The sequence below is a fragment of the Aotus nancymaae genome, unplaced genomic scaffold (genome assembly GCF_030222135.1).
Source record: "Aotus nancymaae isolate 86718 unplaced genomic scaffold, 86718_ANA_hifiasm-v0.15.2.pri h1tg000002l, whole genome shotgun sequence".
Lineage (NCBI taxonomy): Eukaryota > Metazoa > Chordata > Mammalia > Primates > Aotidae > Aotus > Aotus nancymaae.
Genome location: NW_026988413.1, coordinates 53,128,111 through 53,154,052, shown reverse-complemented (window position 1 = coordinate 53,154,052; position 25,942 = coordinate 53,128,111). Strand labels below are relative to the sequence as shown.

At 38.1% G+C, this 25,942-nt stretch overlaps 1 protein-coding gene across 5 annotated transcripts in view; it reads left to right on the top strand.

Moving 5' to 3' along the window:
- KMT2E (lysine methyltransferase 2E (inactive)) overlaps positions 1 to 25,942 on the top strand; it is a 105,859-nt gene that overhangs the window by 29,915 nt on the left and 50,002 nt on the right. For all 5 annotated transcript variants that reach the window (XM_064374657.1, XM_064374665.1, XM_064374661.1 and 2 more), the window contains 2 exons: positions 22,733 to 22,847; positions 24,076 to 24,305. In XM_064374657.1, the coding sequence (XP_064230727.1) occupies positions 22,733 to 22,847; positions 24,076 to 24,305 (345 nt within the window). The remainder of the gene's footprint in view (positions 1 to 22,732; positions 22,848 to 24,075; positions 24,306 to 25,942) is intronic.

The following is a 25,942-nucleotide window of genomic DNA, read 5'->3' as shown; positions in this document are numbered from 1 at the left end:
TCATCCCAGCAAAAAGGCAGGTATTGTTTTCATTTTGTAAGAAATGCATCTCAAGGAGATTAACACATTTGCCTGTGGCCACATAATTAATAAAAAGTAGAGTTAAGTTTGAACCCAGAGTTACTTGGCTCCAGATTCATCCTGCCACATAGGTCAGAAGAGGCATGTTTAGTTAATGGATGAGTTAAGTGAAATGCCACATGTGATGAACTGAGGACAGTTGTCATACCAAACTTCGTTTGCTCTTTTTTTAAATTTCTTACATATTTTAATACAAATATTTTAAAATAATAGATTGTAAGAGAGAGAAAAGAAGGGAACAAATTTTGATCATAAACCTGAAGGAGTATATTGAGAAGTCATGGAGATCTTTTATACCTACTAATATAACAATTAATAAAACCTATTCATGTTATACCTTTAATAACATACACTGGCTGTGGTTATATTATTGAGGTGTATGTTACTGAAGGTCTTCACACTCAAAGAGAAAATTAGAGATTGTACCTAAGATCTAAGATGCTGGTATACGCTTCTCATCAAAACACACTTAAAGTTTGATAGTTTACACAGGGAAGAAATTAAATTTTTAATTGGGAAGAAGAACATTTTTTAAGTCCAGTTTCTGAGGAATTAGAGCTTATTTATTCAATCATTCTAAACTGTTCTTATTCTCTAAATGCTTCTCTCAGTTTAATGGTTGGCATTTTTCCCTTTTTAGATTTTCAGTTCTAACTTACTTAAATTTCTGCACTAATAATATATGATGTGGCTTAGATGTAATTTTTAATGGCTTTTTAATGAATAAGGTCATTTTGGTATAAACACAACTAGGATTTTAAATTTGTAAAGTGGTTCCAGAAAAATGTGGCAATGTCAACTATATGATTGCAAACAGAATAGTGGTTGTTCTTCCTTCAAAGTTTTTGACATTAATTTAGAATTACAACACATTTGGAAATAGCCTATTTCCATTTTTAAGAATGGAAATATTGCATAAATAATTCAGTGGCTCATGCCTGTAATTCCAGTACTTTGGGAGGCTGAGTCAGATCACTTGAGCCCAGCAGTTTGACTCCAGCCTGGGTAATACAACGAGACCCTGTCTCTATGAAATAAGAATTTTTAAAAAATTAGCTGGGCATGGTGGTCCATGCCTGTAATCCCAGCTACTTGGGAGGCTGAGGTGGAAGGATCACTTGAGCCCAGGAATTCCACACTGCAGTGAGCCATGACTGCACCACTGGATTCCAGCCTGGGTGACAGAAGTCTCTGTCTCAAAAAAGAAAAAATAAGGTGCCTGATTATCATTTTGGAGTAGGAGCAACCCTATTTCCAAGAATAGTTCTAGTCATACTGCACTCAATCCCATACCAGGCAGGACTCAGTAGCTGATCTTCTACCAGTAGTTTTGTGACAGTGTTATTTGGGGAACCAATGAATTACCCTCCAAAGATCCACTATCACCGATTCTAGGCCAGGAGAATAAGGAGACTTTCAGTCTCCAATATATCTGAAGGAAAGGAAACCACACCCTGATACTCCCTTGAAGCCAGATGCAAATCAGGCTTACCATATTATTTTTTCTACCTGCTTTACTTGCAAGACTTATGAGCAGCGTTTCACCTTCTTTGGGCTACCAGTATCACCTGAAGGGGTCAAAGGTACGGCCTGGGTGATTCATTTGGATTACCTCTTGACCCTTTGTCAGTTTTATCTGTACCTCTAATTCCTGTAATTGGGCACTGTCTAAAATGTAAATCCATTCAGATGTCCAAATCCTTGTGGTGGTCTTCCTTTTATTCTTCCACCTGCTATGTATAATTTAGCCATTACTATGACCATGCCACCATCACATTAAGGCCCATGCCTAGTTCTTAGGCCTTATGTTGACCAGTCTTGCAGCAGAATCTGATACTATTGACCTTTGGCTTTAGTGGAAAAAAATATATATATATTTTAAATTGTGTTAAAATAGATATAACATTTATCATGTTAACCATTTTTAAGTGAACAATTCAGTGGCGTTAAGTACATTCACAGTGTTGTACAGCCATCACTACTGTTTTCAAACGTTATCACCCCAAATACAAACTCTACATTCATTAAACAACTCCTTCTTTCCCCCTTCTCCTAGTACTTTGTAATCTCTATTCTAGTTTCTACCTCTATTTGCCTATTCTAGATAGTTCATATAAGTGGAATCATAAAATAATTATTCTCTTATATCTGGTTTATTTTACTTAGCATAATGTTTTCAAGATTCAGCCATGTTACATAATACATCAGAATTCCATTACTTTTTATGGCTGAATAGTAGTCCATTGTATAGGTGTACTATATTTTGCTTATCCATTCATCTCTTGATGGACACTTGGGTTATATCTACCTTTTGGCTATTATAAATAATACTGCTATGAACATTGGTGTACAAATATCTGTTTGACTCCCTGTTTTAAATTATTTTGGTTTTATAGCTAGGAGTGGAATTACTAGGTCATCACAGAATTCTACATTTAACATTTTGAGGAATGGTTTTCTTTTTATGGCATGATCCACTTTTTAAATGTTTCTTCTTTTTCTTAAATATTTGTGTTTTCTAGGGATCCGTATTACCTTACTTTGTAAACTGTCCTGGAGATTTCGTCTGCTTCTATACCTTTCACTGTTTTTACATGCTTATGACTTCCAAATCATCCTTACCTAATTCTCTCATGAGCTCCACCCACATAGCCCTCTGCATTACTAGACTACTTAGATGTTCTGAGTAGTTCAAACTTAATAAAATTAGTACTATACTAATTCTCTCTTTTTCCTCTCTTGTCCTTTCTAGTAAATTCACACCAAAAAAGCCCTCTTACTCATATATTCTATTTTTTACTCAAAGACAATACGAACAAGCCATGATTTTTCTAAAAACATGTAAGTAATTTAATTTTCCCATTTTTTTTTACATCACTGATTCCTTGTTGCCTTTAAGTCTAAATTCAGACTCCTTTTCTTGTTTCGTTTTTTTTTTTTTTTTTTCAGACTCCTTATAATAGTATGTAAAGGCTGTCTGGCTTCCTCCCTCCCTCCCTCCTTTCCTTTCCTTCCTTCCTTCCCTCCCTCCCTTCCTTCCTTCCCTCCCTTCCTTCCTTTTTTTTTCTTTTTTTTTTGAGATGGAGTCTTGCACTGTCACCCAGGCTGGAGTGCAATGTCACGGTCTCGGCTGCTCGCTGCAACCTCCACCTCCCAGGTTCAAGTGATTCTCCTGCCTCAGCCTCCCAGGTAGCTGGGATTACAGGCGCCTGCTGCCACGCCTAGCTAATTTTTGTGTCTTTAGTAGAGATGGGGTTTCACCATGTTGGCCAGGCTGATCTCGAACTCCTGACCTCATGATCCACCTGTCTCGGCCTCCCAAAGTGCTGGGATTACAGACGTGAGCCATCACAGCTGGCCCCCCTTTTTTTTTCTTTTTTAAGGAAACAGGGTCTCACTTTGTTGCCCAGGCTAGAGTGCAGTGGTGCGATCATGTCTCACTATAACCTCAAATTCTTGGGCTCAAGTGATTCTCCTGCCTCAGCCTCCCAAGTAGGTCGAACTACAAGCCCATGCCACCACATATGGCTAATTTTTTAGTGTTTTGTAGAGATGGGATCTCACTGTGTTGCCAATACTGGTCTAGAATTCCTGGGCTCAGGCAGTCCTCCCACTTTGGCCTCCCAAAGTGATGCAGTTACAGGCATGAGCCACTGTGCCTTACTGGTATATAAAGGCTTTTTGCCTCCTTTGTTGTGAACCTTTTCAGCTTCCCTATTCCTCCCCCTTTTTTTTTCTTTTTGGAGACAGAGTCTCACTGTCACCCAGGCTGGAGTGCGATGGTGCAATATTGGCTCACTGCAACCTCTGCCTCCTGGGTTTAAACAATTCTCCAGCCTCAGCTTCCTGAGTAGCTGGGACTACAAGTGCATACCACCACGCCCAGCTGATTTTTTCTTTTTAGTAGAGATGGGGTTTCACTATGTTGGCCAAGCTGATCTTGAACTCCTGACCTCAGGTCATCCACTTGCCTCAGCCTCCCAAAGTGCTGGGATTACAGGCGTGAGCCACCGTGCCTGGCCTCCTCGCCATTCTTTTTTTTTTTCTGAGACAGAGTTTCGCTCTTGTTACCCAGGCTGGAGTGCAATGGCGCGATCTCGGCTCACCGCAACCTCCACCTCCTGGGTTCAGGCAATTCTCCTACCTCAGCCTCCTGAGTAGCTGGGATTACAGGCACGCGCCACCATGCCCAGCTAATTTTTTGTATTTTTAGTAGAGATGGGGTTTCACCATGTTGACCAGGATGGTGTCGATCTCTTGACCTCGTGATCCACCCGCCTCGGCCTCCCAAAGTGCTGGGATTACAGGCGTGAGCCACCGCGCCTGGCTCTTGCCATTCTTTTAAGTATGTTCAGGTTTCTTTTACATGTAGGTTTATTTTACACTCAAGCTATTTTGAAATGTTATCATTTATCTAATAAACCGTTTTTTCTGGGTATCTGCCTTTATTTGTGCCAGTTTATGCCCTTTTTTTGTCCTTTCAAAATCTTGTTTCTGTATTGTCTGTCTTTTTTTTCTTCACAGTGAAGTATAACTTTATCTCTACTACACCACTAGACTGAGCTTCTTGAGGGCAGGAATGATATCTTACCTCTGTACCTGTAGTGCCTAGAATTATGTATATATGTGCACTCATACATATATATGCACACACATACATATGTATCTCAGTTTATATTCAGTTGCATCGATTGTGTTCTTTGTGTTCTCATGACTTCCAAATCATCCTTACCTGATTCTGTCTCATGGGCTCCACCCACATAGTTCTGAGACTAGAGTTGGACTGGTGACAGTATTAACTCCTGATATTATTTGTAATTGTATATTATATGTGATTATATGTGACAAAGTTAGAGGATGCACTCTACTTATTAATTTTTTTTTTTGTATAAAATATTTCCGAGAATGTCTCACTCCCCAAGAAAGATAGGACTATTCCATAGTGATGACAATAAGATAGAGATAATATTATGTGGGTCATATGGATTATACCTGTTCATGAAAACAAATTATAACCTCAAGCTGTACCTATAAAGTTACATGCTTTTTTCAAAAAGGGGAAGTAAGGGAATATAATATAGGAAAAGACATCTTTGTAGGTAGTACCATCTTCTGTAGGTACGTATTATACTTTTTTGAATGAATGGACTTGAGGGCTAGAAGTCTTTTAGATTTCCCCCAGCAGTAAAGTAGAGAAGCAGCCAAGTTTTTTCATTTTCTTTTCTTTTCTTCCCTCCTTGCCTCCCACCTTGGCCTCCCAAAGGTGCTGAGAGTATAGGCGTGAGCCACCACACCAGGCCCCATAATACGAGTTTTTTTCTTACCTGTCTCTCATGTCAGATTTTCATACATCTTTCAAAGTTTACATAAAGTGTATAGGTATACTTAACCTTTTTAAAATTTAAGTAGAACATAGTCATTATAGACATTTCAGAAAATATATTACCGAAAGGAAATATCCATTATTCAGCTATCTAGAAATAATCACTGATGATGTTTTGGAATATACTACTAGATTTTTTTTCTTTTCTGTATATACAAGTACACAGTGATAAAAATGGGATGTACTCAGGAGGCTGAGATACAAGGATTGCTTGACCCTGAAAGTTCAAGGTTATAGGGAGCTGTTACCATGCCATTGCACTCCAGCCTAAGCGACAGGAGACCTTACCTCCAAAAACAAAAAAAGAAAGAAAAATGGGATCATACTGACTGTATTACCTTGTAATTTGCCTTTAACAAAGAATTTTGAATAGCTTTTTTTTGGGGAGGTGGGGAGATGGAGTCTCGTTCTGTCACCTAGGCTGGAGTGTAGTGGCGCAATCTTGGCTCACTACAACCTCCGCCTCCCAGGTTCAAGCCATTCTCCTGCCTCAGCCTCCTGAGTAGCTGAGACTACAGGTGCGTGCCACCACGCCCAGCTAATTTTTTGTATTTTAGGAGAGATGAGATTTCACCATGTTGGCCAGGCTGGTCTCAAATACCTGACCTCAAATGATCTGCCTGCCTCGGCCTCCCAAAGTGCTGGGATTACAGGTGTGAGCCACCATGCTCAGCCTTGAATAGCTTTTTCTTATTAACATTCACAACAAATTTTGAGTAGGTTTTTAAAATTAACATTCAAACTCCTGTTTGAATGGTTTCATGATATTCCAGTCTAGAGGTATATCACAATTAAGTTTTAATCAATCTCTTATTGAATATTTAAGTTATTTGAGCCAAATATTGCAGTGGAATCCACATCTTGGCATAATTTTTGTGCATATCTTTAATTATTTACTTAGAATAAATGTAATCTAGAATTACTAGATCAAATGAAATGCAAGATCTTTTTAAAGGCAACTGATGTATGTTGCCAGATTGTGTTCCTGAAAATTTGTGTCTACTCAAAAGAAGTCAATACCCTGGCATTTTGGGACATTTAGTGTAGGAGAAAGTAAGTTTATAGAATTTAATCCTTGAGAGTATCCCATTATGATAGCGTGTACATACATCAAAATTTACCTTGACATCTAACAATGTAATATATTCTGAGAAGTTAGGGCTGTGTACAATACAGTTAAACAAAATTGCCATTAAAATAGTTATATTTTAAAAGTTGATGTGTCAAATGTGAGACCACCCCCAGACTCAGAGATTTGCTGGAAGGACTCACAGGACCCAGAATGTAGTTGTACTCATGGCTAAGATTTATTACAGCAAAATAATTCAAAGCAAAATCAGCAAAGGGAAAAGGTACATGGGGTGAAATCTGGAGGAAAGCAAGTGCAAGATTCCATGAGGCTTCTTCTCATTGAGGCACATAGGATGCACTTGATTTCTTCAGCAATGAATTGTGGCGACACATAAGAAATGTTATCTACTAAGGAAGCTCATTAGAGACTCAATGCCCAAAGTTTTTATTGAGAGCTGTCACACAGGCACCTGCCTAGAATGTACTAAAATTCCAGACTCCCAGAAAGAAAGTAGGTATACAACATAAACTATATTGTTTGTATAAACAGTGTAGGCATAGTAAGCTACCCTTAACATTTGGGGAAAGTTTCTTATCAATGTAGGGAACTGTTTACCAGCTAAATTCCCAAATGCCAGCCAAGAGCCACCCTTGTAAGGAGGCCCTTCTACCCTTTGGTAACTCTTCTGCACAGCTGATTTTTGCAGGATTAAGTTGAACTATATGAATGCCATTTTTATAGGTCAAAGTTGGTCTGGTATCAGTAATTTCATATTGTTCCACTTAAGGGAATACGAGTAAATTTCAATTTGTTGAGCACTGCTGTTCCAGTTAAATGTTTTACATGTTACTGCATTTAATTTTATCCTGTGAGCCCAATGTTAACTTCATCTCACAGATGTGAAAACAAAGGCTCTGAAAGGTTAAATAACTTCCCTAAAGTCACAGATTGTGAAGTGTCAGAACTAGGGTGATATTGCTGATCTGTTTTAGATCATGTCTTGTTTTTTCTCATCTCGTGGTAACTGTTAGCTATTGGTTAAATTTATTACTGTCTGTGTTTTTCAAGTACTTCTGCAGAAACAAAATATATAAAACAGATGAAAGGAAAACAACTCTGGTTAAAATGGAAGTGAAGGCCTTAGAGCACCTTTAACCCTTCTCCTACCATAGACATTCCCGAGGATTCTAAGAGCTTACACAAGACGGTAACTGTGCTCTTAGGAAAAAGAAAAGGAAATGGAAATACCTCTGCTTCAGCAGCTATGGTAGACAATTGTGCGAAATCCTTTTTTTTGGGGGGAGGGCGGTGGGGCAGTGGGGCTGGGCGGAGACTCAAAAAAGGACCTCAAGGTTGCACAGGCTGGAGTACAGTGGTATGATCATGGCTCACTGAAGCCTCTACCTCCCAGGCTCAAGCAGTCCTCCCTACCTCAGCACCCCGAGTAGCTGCAGCTACAGGTACACGCCACCGCACCTGGCTAATTTTGTATTTATTTGTAGAGACAGGGTTTCTCCTTGTTGTCCAGGCTAGTCTTGAACTCATGGGCTCAAGTAATCCGTCTACCTTGGCTTCCCAAAGTGCTAGGATTATAGGCATGAGCCCCCATGCCTGGCCAAAATCCTCATTTTTTAATACCAGGAAATCTCAAGATAATTTTATTTAGCCAAATGAAGGATTTAATACTGAGTTTTTTAAAAAAAATCCCTATTGTGACACTTAAAATTTGATTATTTAATGGAATAGAGTTTTAAAAACCTAGGTCAACATGTGACATGTAATACTAGACTTTGTAGCTAGCTCGTTTTTTTCCTCCATACATTTTCTCATTTTAAAATTTAATTTGGTTTCTGATTATTAAAAAACGTGTGTATTGTTGAAAATCCTCTTTTATTTCCCTAATTATTTTGGAATTTAGAATTAAATTTAGAGCAAGGGTCAGCAGAACTTTCCTGTAAAAGGCCAAAGAGTAAATATTTAAGACTTCCAATGATATGGTTTCTGTTGTAACTACTCAGCTCTCCTGTTGCAGCTGGAAAGCAGACTGTGTGTGTAAATGAGTGGGCATGACGGGTGTTCGGATAACACTTTACCTACAGAATCAGGAAGCAGGGTGGATTTGGCCCAGGGGTCCTAGTTTGCCTACCATTTGTTTAAGGCAAAGGAATCTTGATAAGGTTCTCTTTCTAACAAAGAGTACTATTTTTCTCTGATTTTATTGGCTTTAGCAAGTACTATTTCATTGTTATGACTTTAAGTATAATTAGGTAGAGGGAACAGCAGGTACAAAAGCTCCAAGGCAGAAACAAACTTAGAATGTCCTAAAGAACAGGGAAAAAATGTCAAACATGGGTATTATAGACCAAGGGAAGAGTATTAAGAAGAGATTAGAGAAGCAGGGCCTAGGGGCCATACGAAGTTAAGATATTAAGTGAAAGAGAAAGTTCTGGCCAGGCCCAGTGACTCATGCCTGTATTCCTAGCACTTAGGAGGCCAGCTGATTGCTTGAGCTGAAGAATTGGAGACTAACCTTGGCAATGTGATAAAACCCCACCTATATAAAACAAATTACCAAAGTTAGCTGAGTGTGGTTGGGTGTGCCTGTAGTTCCAGCTATTTGAGCTGAGGCGAGATGGTCACTTGAGCCTAGGAGGTCTAGGCTGCAGTGAGCTGAGATTGCACCATTGCATTCCAGCCTGGGTGACAAAGTTGAGACCCTGTCTGAAAAAGAAAAAAAAAAGTTCTCATTCAGTGCTCTAAATTAGTAAACATTTATTTGTTTGTTTATTTATTTATTTATTTATTTTTGGGACAGAGTTTCGCTCTTGTTACCCAGGCTGGAGTGCAATGGTGCGATCTCGGCTCACCGCAACCTCCGCCTCCTGGGTTCCAGCAATTCTCCCGCCTCAGCCTCCCGAGTAGCTGGGACTACAGGCGCGTGCCACCATGGTCGGCTAATTTTTTGTATGTTTAGTAGAGATGGGGTTTCACCATTTTGACCAGGATTGTCTCAATCTCTTGACCTCGTGATCCACCCGCCTCAGCCTCCCAAAGTGCTGGGATTATAGGCGTGAGCCAGCGCCCAGCCCAATTAGTAAACATTTATTGAGGGCTTGTTATATGCCAGCTACTATTTTGGGTACTGAGGACACAAATTCAAATCTAAAATTTTGTATTTATATTCAAATTATGTTTTTTCTCTTACAAAATAGAAAAATGTCACTTTTAAAAAAAATTAAGAGTCCTGTTCCTCCACTTGCCATCTGCATCTTATTTCTTCTCACCTTTTCAGTTTTTTGTTTTGTTCTGTTTTGAGATGGAGTCTAGCTCTGTCTCGCAGGCTGGAGTGCATTGGCATGATCTCGGCTCACTGCAACCTCTGCCTCCCGAGTTCAAGCGATTCTCCTGCCTCAGCCTCCCGAGTAGCTGGGATTACAGACGCCCACCACCATGTCTGGCTAATTTTTGTATTTTTAGTAGAGATGGGGTTTCACTGTGTTGGCCAGGCTGGTCTCGAACTCCTGACCTTGTGATCCACCTGCCTCGGCCTCTCAAAGTGCTGGGATTGCAAGTGTGAGCCACTGCGCCCGGCCCCTTTTCAAAATCTTCATTCTTCTCTCTTGCTTGCAGTCATCCCATGTCTCTTGCATCTTCAGTTTCTCTATTAGATCATTTGTATCACATACAAATATAGTAGAATTCTTTCCCTTTCTTAATTATTTAATTTCTCTAATCCTCTTTATAGCAAAACTCGTTGAAAAAGCTGTTTGTACTTATTATCAGGTTGCACAGCACTACTATAACCTCCAGTGTTATGAAACTAATTGGCAGTCTTCTATAATTTATATAGATTTTTTTCAGATTTGATGTAAATAATCATCCCTTCTTAGTTTTCCTACTTTGGGTTTAACTTTGGATTTCTAGGACCACACTTAATTGACCACTACTGCCCATTTTTTCCTGGCTTATTCTGTTATGCCCAGGCACTTTAAATGTCTAAGACTCAGCTGCAGTCCCCTTAAAAAACTTGGTTTTTAGGTAATTATCTGGCTTTAAATACAATCTCTATGTCTGGTTACCCTCAAATTTTTATCTCCAGTCATAATCTTCCTAAGCTTCAGACTTGTATACCCAAATTGACAGCTTCACTTGGAATTCTTGATCTTCTTCTGCCCCAGATCTGCTTTTGATTGTAGTTTTTTAGGCTCATCTAGTTCTTTTTTCTTTCTTTTCTTTTCTTTCTTTTTTTTTTAGACAGAGTCTTGCTCTGTCACCCAGGCTGGAGTGCAATGGAGTGATCTCGGCTCCCTACAATCTCTGCCTCCAGGATTCAAGTGAGTCTCGTGCCTTAGCCTCCTGAGTAGCTGAGATTACCTGGCTAATTTTTAAATTTGTTTTGTGTGCGTATGTGATGGAGTCTCGCTCTTGTTGCCCAGTGGCAACTGGAGTGCAGTGGTGCTCTCTCAGCTCACCGCAACCTCCGCCTCCCGGGTTCAAGCTATTTTTCTACCTCAGCCTCCCAAGTAGCTGGGATTACAGGCATGTGCCACCACACCCGGCTAATTTTGTATTTTCAGTAGAGACGGGGTTTCTCCATGTGGGTCAGGCTGGTCTTGAACTCCTGACCTCAGGTGGTTCATCCACCTAGGCCTCCCAGAGTACTGGGATTACAGGTGTGAGCCACTGCACCCAGCCTAATTTTTTTTTGTTGTGTTTTTTTTTTTTTTTCCCCGGCCTAATTTTTAAACTTTTAGTAGAGATGGGCCATGTTGGCCAGGCTGGTCTCAAACTCCTGGCCTAAAGTAATCCACTTGTCTTAGCCTCCCAAAGTGCTGGGATTATAGGCATGAATCACAGAACCAGGCCTCATCTGTTTCTTTCTTTCTTTTTTTTTTTTGAGATGGAGTTTTGCTCTTTTTGCCCAGGCTGGAGTACAATGGTGTGATCTCAGCTGACTGCAACCTCTGCCTCTGGGGTTCAGGCGATTCTCCTGCTTCAGCCTCCCAAATAGCTGGAATTACAGGCATGTGCCACCACACCTGGCTATTTTGTATTTTTAGTGGAGACGGGGTTTCTCAATGGTGATCAGGCTGGTCTTGAACTTCTGACCTCAGATGATCTGCCTGCCTTGGCCTCTCAAAGTGTTGGGATTATTGGCATGAGCCACCGTGCCTTGCCTCATCTTTCTTTAAATGGCAACATCTCTATCCAGCTGCTTAAATTAAAGCTCTAAGCTATCATTCTTGATGGATCCTTTCCCCTTACCTGTCACCCAGACTGGAGTGCAGTGGCACGATCTTGGTTCACTGCAACCTCTGCTTCCTGGGTTCAGGCAGTTCTCCTGCCTCAGCCTCCAGAGTAGATGGGACTACAGGTGCATGCTACCATGCCCAAGTAATGTTTATATTTTTAGTAGAGACAGGATTTCATCATGTTGGCCAGGCTGGTCTCAAACTCCTGACCTCAGGTGATTTGCCCTTCTCAGCCTTCCAAAGTGCTGGGATTATAGGTGTGAACCATTGTGCCAGGCCAAAAGTATATTTTGAATCAGTATACTTGTATCCATTTCTACTTTTGTCCTAATCCAGCCCCTTGTAATCTCTTGACTAGACAATCGAGTGGAATACTCTCCATGTTTGTCTTTTGCCTTCTATAATTTATTCTCTGTAGAAGGTACTGTGCTGCTTCTGAAGCATAAACCAGATCATGTAATTCTCCCACTTAAAAAGCTTCCAGGCCCTCCCACTTCTCTAATCTCTTCTCACTGTTCTCTCCTTACCCTACTGTTGCTTCCATATTGATTTTTTGTTGTTGTTGTTTTCAATATTTCAAATTTGTTTCTGCCTTAGGGCCTTTGTATGCGTGATTTCCTCTGCCTGGATCATTCTTCTTATGTTCTTGGCATAATCTTAGCTAAACGCCAATATGACCTTCCAGTGAGGCCTTGCCTCTTCATATTCTCTAAATTAGTATCTGAAATACCTCTCATGTTATTTCATTGCTGCCATACTTTGTATTTTTACTAAAGCGTAAGCTTTATGACTACAAACACCTGTTTTATCACTAATATCACTGTATCTACAGCACCTAGCACAGGGTTTGGCATATAGTAAGCATTGAGTCATGAATCATATTGCTTGAAGGCCATTTTTAACTTTTATTTATTTTGTATTTATATTTTTGGAGAAGGAGTCTCGCTCTGTTGCCCAGGCTAGAGTGCAGTGGTGCAATCTTGGCTCACTACAGCTTCTGCATCCTGGGTTCAGTTGATCCTCCTGCCTCAGCCTCCCAAGTAGCTGGGATTACAGACATGTGCCATCATGCTCAGTTAATTTTTTAAATATTTTTAGTAGAGATGGGGTTTCACTATGTTGGCCAGACTGGTCTCAAACTCCCGACCTCAGGTGATCTGCCCACCTCGGCCTCCCATGGTGCTGGGATTACAGGCACGAGCCACTGCGCTGGACCCATATTGCTTGAAGGTCTTATAGTTAAACAATATTAAGAATGATTATTGAATGCCCATATCATAACAAACTCCATTTCAATTGTTAAGAAGAGATAGACCTAAAGCTAGACATATTTTATAGCCTCTTCATTGTAGAAAGATGTCAGGTGCTATATAATTGAATGAAAAGTCCCTCATATATAAATAGTCTATAAACATTGGCATGATTTCAGTATGTTGAATGCTGAGTTCTTTAAAGTAGCAGTTCTGGTTAATATCTGTTTAGGGAAGCTGGAAAAGTTTTAAAGGCATTAGGAAACTAGCAGAATTAAAATAGTGTTGAGAGGGAGATTAACATTTACTGTTAATACCTGTGTTATCTAAGTGATTGTTTACTGACCATGATATAATACATTGAGACAGAACGTGGGAAGACAAGGGATATAAAACTCTTTAGTGTAAAGAATTTTAACAAGTAATGGTATTTTTTGAGTGTTAGTATTTTTACTGTGAAATTTTTAATTGCATACTGTTTAATTGTTGAAGGATTAAAGATGCAGTTTTCCAAATCATGTAGTTGTAAGAATTAAGAACTTAAAATATATAATAATTTTATTCTCTCAACTCTGAAGTCTATGTAAAGATTGCTTTTCAGAATTTATAGTAATGTGCTGTAGATCAAAGATAAGCACTTGAAACTGATTCTAGCTGGGCATGGTGTCTCATGCCTGTAATCCCAGCACTTTGAAAGATCAAGGTGAGGGGATCGCTTAAGGCCAGGATTTCTGAAATTAGCCTAGGCAACGTAATGAGACCCCTGTTGCCTACAAAAAAATTTTTTTTTTTTTTTTTTTTTTTTTTTTGAGACAGAGTTTCACTCTTGTTACCCAGGTTGGAGTGCAATGGCGCGATCTCGGCTCACCGCAACCTCCGCCTCCTGGGTTCAGGCAATTCTCCTGCCTCAGCCTCCTGAGTAGCTGGGATTACAGGCATGTGCCACCACGCCCAGCTAATTTTTTTTTGTATTTTTAGTAGAGACAGGGTTTCACCATGTTGACCAGGATGGTCTCGATCTCTTGACCTTGTGATCCACCCGCCTCGGCCTCCCAAAGTGCTGGGATTACAGGCGTGAGCCACTGCGCCCGACCCTAAAAATTTTTTAAAAATTAGCCAGGCTCGTAGTGACTCATGTCTGTAAACTACTTGGGAGCCTGAGGTGGGAGGATCACTCGAGCCCAGGAGTTTGATGTTATAGTGAGCTATGGTCACACCACTGCACTCCAGCTTGGGTGACAGAATTGAGACCCTGTCTCTTAAAAAAAAAAAAAAAAAAGCCAGGTGTGGTGGCTCACACCTGTAATCCCAGCACTTTGCAAGGCAAGGTGGGTGGATCATCTGAGGTTGGCAGTTTGAGACCAGCCTGGCCAGCATGGGGGAACCCGTTCTCTACTAAAAATACAAAAATGAGTTGGGTGTGGTGGTGCATGCCTGTAATCCCAGCTACTCAGGAGGCTGAGGCAGGAGATTCATTTGAACTCGGGAGGCAGAGGTTGCAGTGAGCTGAGATCATGCCACTGCACTCCAGCCTGGGCGACAGAGTGAGACTCCATCTCAAATAAAAAAAAGAAAATACAAAAACAAGCCACATGTGGTAGCGCACGCCTGTAATCCCAGCTGCTAGGGAGGCTGAGACACGAGAATCACTTGAACCTGGGAGGCAGAATTTGCACTGAGCCAAAATCATGCCACTGCACTCCAGCCTGGGTGACTGAGCGAGACACTATCACTTGAACCTGGGAGGCAGAACTTGCACTGAGCCAAAATCATGCCACTGCACTCCAGCCTGGGTGACTGAGCGAGACACTATCACTTGAACCTGGGAGGCAGAACTTGCACTGAGCCAAAATCATGCCACTGCACTCCAGCCTGGGTGACTGAGCGAGACACTATCTCAAAAAATAAAACAAAAAAAGCAAGTTGCACATTTTAATATCTGTTTGTTAAATAAAAAAGTTACCAGTTTGGACCCTGGATGCCACACACTCATGAGGATCACTTCGAAACTAGACATAGTGCCAAGTGCTTTTCAGAAAAGTAAAGAATTAGGTTGAGCAAAGGAGATTTACCTATTTTTGAGGATGATGGAGGGAGCCTTGGAGAGGTAGTACTTTTTACCTGTGCTGATCAGTTTCAGGGCTTCTCCTGAGCCTCCTGGATCTAGGAAAATTATTGACAGATTACTCAACCTCACATTTGAAACTGTTAGTTTTATTTTGTCGTACTGCTACTCCACTTACATCATTAACTTTCCTGGGAGAGAGACAAACCATTAGTTGCTCTGTGTAGTTTTTTTCTTTTTATGTTTTTTTGAGATGGGTCTCACTATGTTGCCCAGGCTGGGCTCAAACTCCTGAGCTCAAGTGATCTTCTTCCTGCCTTGGCCTCCCAAGGTGTTGGGATTACAGGCGTGAGCTACCGTGTCTGGCTGTTTTTATGGTTTTGTTGTTGTTGTTGTTAGAGATATGGTCTTTTTATGTTGCCCAGGCTGGTCTCAAACTGCTGGCCTCAAGCTGTCCTCCTACCTTGGCCTCCCAAAGTGCTGGGATTACAGGTGTGAGCTGCTGTGCCTGGACCTCTGTATAGTTTTTCAGAATAAGAGGTCATATTCCTTAGCTGGATACGCAGGGTTACTAGTCTTTGTCTATTCTCATCTCTGGCCCTTTCTCCACTCCTTTAACTGCTCTGAATTTTAGTAATTCTTTTTCATTCTGTTCTTCCTAAACTTCAGTGAACATAAAATTGAAGACGTTTATTAAAATGTAGATTTCTAAGCCCAATCTTTAAACATTCTAGTTTATTACATTTAAGTAGAGCTGTGAAAAATAACAGCTTGCACTACAGGTAATTGTGCTTCTGGTTGTCTGTAGATCATGCTTAGAGAAACGTGGTTAAATGTATCATGCTGTTGCTATCTCTGACTGCATGCATGCTTTCTGTCTGGAATACTTATTCCATCTCTTTGACTTCCCTATTTTATGGACTTGTTAAACTGCCATTCTTTAAAACTTGCTTAAATGTGACTGTTAGAAGGTTCCTGTGTGCATATACCTCTGATGGCACTACTGTAATTACTGTTACACTTGTTTTTTTGCCTGTAAGTCCATTTCTTAAGAAGGATCACTTTATTTTTTTATTTCCAGAATTTGGTACAGTATCTCACTGCCTGGTACTTACTGTGTGCTCAAATGTTTATTGATGGAAAGGAAACTGTATTATTGTAAGTTCCTTGAAGGTGGAGACAGTGTCTCATCTTTGTGTCTCTGATGGGTAGCTAGTGAACATTAAGCTCTCAATATTTGTTTAATCCGTGCTATCAAACTGGTTTATATGTATGTATTCTCCAGGGGTCGCTGTGAGATTTTTGCTGTTTTAAAAAATTTGTGATCTAATTTGGAGCTAGGAAAAAAATTTAAGTATATTTGGAATCATTCCCAATGACTACCATTTTATACCACATGCTGCCATGAGATTTCAGTGCAGGTACTTGAATTTGTGTTAGATGTTTATGTTATTCATATCACAGAGAGATACAGTTTAATGTGATATTTTTCTAAATCCAAACCTCCAAAGGAAACTCTCGCTCTATTACAAGAGTTTATATACTACTTACTTTTGAGAGACTGCTTACATAAATAAACACTATTCCTGAAGTCTGACCTTTCTATACTACTTTAAGATTCCACCAGCCATGTCTTTTTGCATATGCATGGGGTATAATCTTCTTCCATCATTACTGGGTTTTTCCTATATATTATTTGAAGTAAGTTACTTTTGCTAGGGTAATAGGTCCTGTCTCCTCTAGCAAAATTAGTGATTTATTTTGAACAGATGCCATTGTGCCATTGGACTTGTACGTAGAACCACTCTATTGGAAGTTTGAATTGTTGTAAACTGAGGTTATAAAACAATTTTAAAGCAACTTCAGACTATTTGTAGTTGTGCTTGAGCAAATTCTGAACAAATAAATAGTGTAATGTGTCTGCTGCGTAAGGCATTAGAGTTGAGAAAATGGATTTTCACATCCTTTATATCATCTGAACTTCATATTGCTGGGAAGAAGATAAAGCAAATATCTTTATTCCTGCTTTATAAACAAAAAACCTCAAGTTCAGAGAGGTGAATATGGCATTCTTTCTACTGGAGTAAATGCCTCATTGATTGTCATAGACTTTGGGAGAAAAAACCATGGATGCATGATGGAAGATTGTTAGCAGCACACAAAAATATTACGTGAAAAGTGATAACAATACAGTAAATAAGTGCTTCACGAATCCTAAAATTATGGAGTTGGAGCAATCAAGAAAGGGCTCTTTAAGAAATACTTGAAGTAAGCCTTAAAAAATGTATTGTAATTAAGGAGTAAGGGTTAAGAGATATTCTACAAATAGGGGCTTAGAAATGCCCAGGATGTCTTCATGTGTGGGAGGAAAGGTGATAGACTACTATTCTTGCTAGTACACAGTGTATAGAGATACTAAATGTAAGATAAAAAGCTTGGGGAACTTTTTTTTTTTTTTTACTTTTTAGTATGGAAATGCAAATATATACATGACAGTGTGTAAAATAGAATAGTAATCCCAGTTGGCCATTACTTCAGCAGTATTTAAAGTTTTGCTAATCTTGTTTCATCTATCTTTCAGTTTTTTTGTTTTCGTTTTGATACAGGGTCTCTGTCAACCCAGGCTGGAGTGCAGTGGCATGATCATAGCTCACTGCATCCTTAACTTCCCTGTCTCAAATGATGCTTCTGCTTCAGCCTCCTAAGTAGCTGAAGCCTAGGACTATAGGTGTGAGCCACCATGCCCAGCTAGTATTTTCATTATTTGGTAGAGGTAGGATCTTGCTATGTTGCCCAGACTGGTCATAAACTTCTGGTCTCAAGTGATCCTCCCTTTTTTCCCCCAAAAGTTCTGTTATTGTAAGCATGAGCCACTGCACCCAGCCTCTTAAGTATTTTAAAACAAATTCCCATTTCACCCATGTATTATTTCATGCATGTATTGTTCCCTATATATCACTAACAGTTAAGGACTTTTTTTTTCTGCTACAGTAGTATTGTCTCATATAACAAAATTAACATAAAATATCCAGTTCATCTTCAGATTTCCTCACTTGTCTCAAAAATGTCTTTTTCTAATTGATGTGTTCAAATTGAGATCTAAACAAAATTCACACATTGCATTTGCTTAAACTGTCTCTTGAATCTCTCTTCATCTATAACAACCTCCCTCTTTTTAAATTTGTTTGCCTTTATGCCATAGACCTGTTGAAGAAACTGGAAAATTTGGCTTGTAGACGTTTTAACTTTCTGGAGTGGGCTGATTGCTTCCTTCTGGTATCATGTAATATTCTACTTCCCCCATATTTCTGATAAACTGGTATTTGGATTTAGAGATATAATTAGCTTCAAGTTCTGTTCTTTTTCTTTCGTTTCCTCTTTGTTTTTCTTTTTTCTTTTCAGTATATTTTATAGGTGGGAGTGCATACTTCCTATCACATAGCATTAGGAGAGGCAAATAAAGCTTGGTTGTCTAACTCCTAATGATAATAATAATGATCAACAGATTCAGTTATTGTCATCTCTACCTATCAACCTTTTACCTCAGAGTTTTAGCGTCCATAGTTATTTGTTGCCTAGATCTATAACCTCTTAAGGGTTGCAGTTTAGTTATTTTTCTGATGTATTTATTCCTTGTGCATTTTTTAGCTGTTGAGGAATTTCTAAAAGAAGCAGTTAGCACCTACGTATTGGCTTCTTCATTAACAAGAGTATATACTTACCATTTTAATTTTAGAGCCAAGTCGCATGTTAGAATCCCCTTTTATGCATATCAGTTATTCTACTTGCTGGTTACAGAATTCAGAGTTTTGAAAAAGTGACTTCGTTTATAAATTACGGTGTTTTTGACCATACCTTATTGCTTATATATTGGGAATAGTTTCATTACCTGCTACTAGGTTGGTGCAAAAGTAATTGTATTTATTTTTGACCATTTTGAAAATTTTTGAACATTTTGAATTCTTGGAGTATGAAATGAATATCTTTTGGGAAATTTCCCATGGATAAAGAGAAAATCTTTTGGATCCAGTGATTTTAGAACATACACGTACTCCCTCTGACAGGTTAAAAAGAAAAAGCACATAGAAAGCGGTATATGAATGAGTATAAACCACTATATAAGTTCTTCACTCTCTAACGAAGAGTAAGATATCAAAGTTACATAAGTGAAATCTCATTTTTCTGTAGGATGAACACTGCATTGTGGAATATGTTTTGATACATAACTATAGAAACAGTTCTATCAATAATTATGAAGTATAACACTTAGAAATATAACACTTCTGTCTTTAAATTTGGGAAGAAGGAAAAAGAAATTCATGCTTATTTTGCTTTTGGACCTCAAACTGCAAAAGTTATGGCCGCAATTGCTTAGTTAAGATGGAAATTGCATTAATTTTTAGATGAGGAGAACATTAACAGAAATGTGTTCTGCTTGGAAGCAGTTGGATTCAATACTATCTATGCTTTCAGGCATCCACTTGGGGTCTTGGTTGGAATATATTCCCTGTAGATAAGGGGGTACTACTGTACATGCATTAAACATGAAGATTTTAATAATTTTTAATTCTGCTTTCTTGCATTGCCAGCTCGTCAGTGCTGCAGCTTTAATTTGAATCATGAAATTATACAAAACATTTGTGACAGGTTTACATGCTTAAATTTATCTGCATTTGCACTGAAAGTTTTATTTTGTTCCTAACCATTAGCTACTTCAGAATATCCAAGTTTGGTCCACACCTTTTAGTAACATATTTTCCAGAGTTTGATCTAAATTTTTAAGGGTGAATCTTTGCGCTCTGGTCACAGTTCCTACATGTTGCTTTAATAATAGTATTGTAAATCATTGCTAAAACTTCATTTCTTCCATGTAATTTTTAAAGAATTTTCAAAAGTGTCACTGTTGTAATCAAAGGCAATTTGGTAGTATCCATCAGTTTTATGTACATTTACCCTTTTATTCAGCGTTTGTACTTGCAGGAATTCATGTTATAGAAATAATACCATGTATGCAGAAAACATTAATGTATGTACATTTACAGTAATACTTTTAATGGTGAAAAATAAAAATAATGTCAATATCTACCAGTAGGGGAGATTGTTAAATAAATTTATATTCATATAATGAAATAAGCAATTATTACCAAGAATCAAGTAGGTATGTTGACATTTAAAGATGGAAAAAGTAAGTCATGAATACATGGAGTATATTTTCAGATTTTAAAAAGCAAAAATTGTATAGCTATACTGATACATAGAAAAGCTTAGGCAAGGATACATGGTGATATTAACATGGGAATGTTTGGGAGTTGGGTGGGGACATGGTCTTTCACTTCCTTATTACTGCTATATTTAGATTTTCTATAATGAGCATGTATTATTTTTGAAATTAAGAAACATTTCTTTTAAAATAATGAATAAGTGAATTCTTGATGTAACAGCATAGACATTAGGTGAATATTGGTTTTCTTTTCTTTTTTCTTTTTTTCTGACACAGAGACTTACTCTGTTACCCAGGCTGAAGTGCAGTGGTGTGATCTCTGCTTACTGCAGCCTCTTGGCCCGGGTTCAAGTGATTCTCCTGCCTCTGCCTCCCAAGTAGCTGGGATTACAGGTGCCTGCCACCGCGCCCAGCTAATTTTCGTATTTTTAGTAGAGACGGGGTTTCACCATGTTGGCCAGGCTGGTCTTAAACTCCTGACCTCGTGATCCACTGCCTCAGCTTCCGAAAGTGCTGGGATTACAGGTGAATATTGGTTTTCAAAGTATGGTCGTGTGCACATAACAACATTTCAGCCAACACCAGACCACATATACAATGGTGGTCATACAAAATTATATTGGATCTGCTTTCTACAGGTGTACTATTTTTTATCTTATTTATATTGTCTTTTTACTGTACATGTTTTTTTTCTCTTTTTAGAGACAGAGTCTCATTGTGTTGCACAGGCTGGATTGCAGTGGGATGATCATAACTCACTGTAACCTCCAACTTCTGGCCCCAGCCAGTTCTCCCACCTCAGCCTCCCAAGTAGCTAGGACTACAGACTTGTGCCACCATGTTTGGCTAGTTTTTCTACTTTTAATTTTTGTAGAGATGGGGTCTTGATATCTTGCCCAACCTACTCTTGAGCTCCAGGCTTTAAGTGACCCTCCTGTCTCAGACTCCCAAAGTGTTCAGATCATAAGCACGAGCCACCACACCCAGCCCCTATTTTCTATGTTTAGATATGTTTAGATACAGAATACTTAGCATTGTATTACAATTACCTACAGTATCAGTGCTTAACATGCTGTATAGGTTCGTAGCCTAGGAGCAATAGCTATGCCATTTAGCTTAGGCGTGTAGTAGGCTATACTGCCTAGGTTTGTGTGAGGTACACGCTGTCATGTTCACATTACGGCGAAATCACCTAATGATGTATTTCTCAGAATGTATCTCCAATGTTAAGCAAATCATGACTGTATTCAGAATATATTGGAGACTCTTTGTAATCTTCTTTAGAACCATTCAATAACCTCAGTTTGTATCTCCTCTTTTTCCTGATTCTGGCACACAGGGCTCACAACAGCAGCCACTGAGAGCTAAATTGAGACTTTGTGAAGGGAGGACAGTATATTAAGAAGCAGTTGACTGTAAATATTGTTTTTTATGCTGCCAGTCTTATGACTAATCAGAGTGTAACCAACAAAAATTATAAAACCAAATACTAGTCCAAATAGTACTAAGTTCTAAGGGGAAGTTTTGAACAGGAGGTAGGATAAAGATTGTCATGAAAAAATTATGTCAAGTGATGTTACAGTATTGTAAAATAAAGGCACAGAAACAAATCATGTTATTGAGTATGTGCAAAGGAGAGATTAATTACAGTGTGAACTGACCTCAGATGTAGGTTTACAACCTCATTGATCGGTAGGAATTAATCAGGTAGAGCTCAGGAGGATTGGTATGAGTAAAGAAGTTAGGAAATTGATGTATGTAAAATGCTAGGCTAGAGAGTTTGTAAGTCAACAACAGTGGGCAAATTGTTGTGTCAGTAGTTGGTCAGTCTCCATCATCTAAGACCAGAGTTGTTCATCTTACAGGCTACTGTTTATGTTTTTTCAGTTATAAATCCTGGTTTATTGTGAAACTTTCTATTCCTTAAGTTTACTGACATTTCCAAGACTCTGTTATGTTAATACCTGGTCACACTCAACACATGCATTTATTTTTGAACACTGAAATGCATACTTCAGATTCCACTTGAGGTCCATATAGATTTGGTGTATTGTAGTCTTGCTTAAATTATTTCTACTACTTCTTTGCACTCCTTTGCTTAGTTTTCTCAGTGCCATAGGGTTTACTAAACAATATTTGGCCTCTAGTAATTTTTTTTAATGAGAAAGAGAGAGAGAGAGAGAGAAGCTAAATTTGAACTTGGAGTGGGACATTTATTTTACTTAAACAGAAGTTTGGTTATGACACATAATCTAAATGGGATATAGCTTAACTACAGTGCATCTCCCTGCTGTAAGTAGATACTGTATTTGTATAGCCAATATTTTAGTATAAGTATCTCACCGTTTTAATTAAATTGATTTAAAAAAATGAATGGAATTCTCTTTGATGCAACTTTTTTCCTCCAGACCAGAATCCGTAGAAGCTAGCCCTGTGGTAGTTGAGAAATCCAACAGTTATCCCCACCAGTTATATACCAGCAGCTCACATCATTCACACAGTTACATTGGTTTGCCCTATGCGGTAAGTGTTAAACATTTCTCTGAAAAAATATTTTTAAATTTAGAGATTGAAAGTAGATGTGTGGCCTGGTGCGGTGGCTCACGCCTGTAAGGCGGGCGGATCACCTGAGGTCGGGAGTTCAAGACCAGCCTGACCAACATGGTGAAACCCTGTCTTTAAAAATAAAATGAAATAAAAAATAAAAAATAAAAAAATCAAGAAAGTAGATGTGTGTGGCATTGTGCTTAAAACTGCATGTTTAAAAAGCATGTTTGTTTTGTTCTATCAAAATAATTAGGTGTTTGATTTTTCATTAACCATTAAGGGATTAAAGTTCTGTAAAAGTGAAGAGTTTCCCTTATTATTTTCCAATTTATGTTGTTAATAGTTTGACATTATATTTCTTTACTTCCTAAAAGAATGTAGATAAGGTTGTATTGTACTACCTACTATTATTTTGAATTATATAGTACTTAATTTTTTGTTTTAATTTTTTAATTTTTAGTTTTTGAATTATATAGTAATTTATATAGTAAATTATATAGTTACCATTTATTGAACACTTGTTACGTCAGATATATATTATTTAATCGTTAAAAACTACTTCATGAGATGTAGTTTTCATCTCTTATTTCGTAGGTGAGAAAATGAAAGCCTATCTAACTTATTAAATATTGCATAGCTAGTAAGAAGGAGTGTTTAAATTCAAATGTAATTACATAATGACACATCTGTGTTACTATGGAGGTAGAATTATGAGAGATGTTTACTACTTGGACCAGAATAAAAATTAACAAATTAATAAAACCTCTATATTATATACTTAATAGTGATACATATGTTTTGTCGTTTTGTTATTCTTTAGATTCCATATTTCTGAGATGTGTGTTTTTCTTTTCTTTCTTTTTTTTTTTTTTTTTTTAACACTTCTGTTCTCACCTCTTAGCACCCTCTTTCATCTTGGAGGTGCAGCTATGTGAGGACTCTGAAGATATGATTTGGTAGGGAGGGAATGAAATTTGGATGTCAAAGTGACCACTCCCACTTTGTAGATAGATATATTCACGTACTACAGTGGTTTAATATCTGGCTTCACCAGGTCATTTTTTTAATAGTATTAAGGAAGGAATGAGCCAATCTCATACCTTTTTAGTACTGAAATTAAGGGTCGAATTTTATTTAAGTTGCTTGGTTCATATCATTGTTGAAAATAAATAATATTTTGCTATATTTGTGTTTAATTATTCAGGACCATAATTATGGTGCTCGTCCTCCTCCAACACCTCCGGCTTCCCCTCCTCCATCAGTTCTTATTAGCAAAAATGAAGTAGGCATATTTACCACTCCTAATTTTGATGAAACTTCTAGTGCTACTACAATCAGCACATCTGAGGATGGAAGTTATGGTACTGATGTAACCAGGTGCATATGTGGTTTTACACATGATGATGGATATATGATCTGTTGTGACAAATGCAGGTAAAATATTTTACACTGTTATTTTATTTTTCTTGAATGCTAATGACCTTTGGTAATGTTGGAAAAGATAACTAAAGTCACTTTCAAGGGAATTAATGAATACATATTTTAAGTGGGACTTGTACTATTTATGCAGTCCTAGAAAAAGCCCCCATGTGAAAAATGAGTTTACTAGAAATCCCTGTTGTTAACTGAGTAATAGACAGTCAGTTCTGAACTTTATTCATGTAGGATCACATTTTTCTTTTCACTTAGTTCAGTGGTAGTACAAGTACATAAATATAGTAGTAGACAAGATAGAAATGAGAGAATTGAGTCCTTTGTATTTCCTTTGGAATAATTTGTGCTTATATAGTCAACTGTGATTTTCCAGTTTGGGGGAATTAAACATTTTGATTGATGTTTGTTTGACCTGACTCTTTCACCTCCTTTTGACTTGAACCTTGCAGCACTCTGGAGTCTCCTTGAACCAGAACCACAGTCTCCCCTCCCCCAACCCTGGTTCAGCCACCAAGAAAGGCCTCCTCCCCTAGAGAAGGTGTGATTGGGACAGAAAGTGGGGTTTTGTTTCATTTTTTTTCCTGTTTTTTTTTTTTTTAAATGGGGGGGGAAGGAATTGGGGAGGGTGAAGAGGGAACAGTAGGATTTCAGCCTGAAAGTTACAGAGTTTATCCCCTGCATAGGGTGGGAAGCAGAGAGTACTTAAGCAGTGCATTGTAGAAGGCAAGAAAGTTTGGGAGCTTTACAGAATTTCCTGGCTCTGGTCATCATGGTGTAGCTTAATTATTTGAAGTGATGTAGTATGACTATATACCCATATTTGAATGTGTGTGTAAAAATGTACCCTAAAGCCAAATATTACTTTGCATTATTTGTAATATTATCCCCATCTATTAGATTAGGTGATTTGGAGTTGAATATTATTGATACAAACATGCAGTTTGGATTATGTTTCAAAAAGTTTGTTTACTCTTGCCAAAAAATGAGAAATTCAAATGTTAAGTGTAATGTAAAATTTTATATTTTTATGGAAAGTTGTAATTAACACTTTGAGTTTAATAATAAAAACCTATTGTAATACCTTTCCAAATGTAAAAAAAAAATTGCATTATGTGACACATTCTGCCATGAATAATGACTTAAGTAAATATATCCAGGAGGTAAATTTTAAAACTAAAAAATAACTTCAGTGACATTTTGCTTTCCTCATAGTAGAAAATGTCAAATCATATTGGAACCAATCATATAAAAAAGCTTTCTCTTGGCTGATCTTGTCTAATGTGATAGATTACATACCACTTGGTATGTAATATTTATTTTAATACATAATTGTAGCAGTGTTTTTCTTTTAACTGCAATGGTCTATATATAATATACAATTATCTCTATTAGAGAATAGTAAAATTGTCCTTAGGTTTATATCCATCTACAAATTATTGAAGGACCAGTTCACAGTTTTTGGATTATTCAAGGTATTTGCCTCTCAGCGAGTGCTTTTTGTTATGAATCTCATATTTGTTACTCTGTTTTTCTGTTGCTCAGCCTGTAGTCTCCTGCAAGGCTCTATTCATACTTTACGTTGTCTCATTGTTTTTACATGTTCCTACTACTTATACTCATCTCTTTGAAGTCTGACA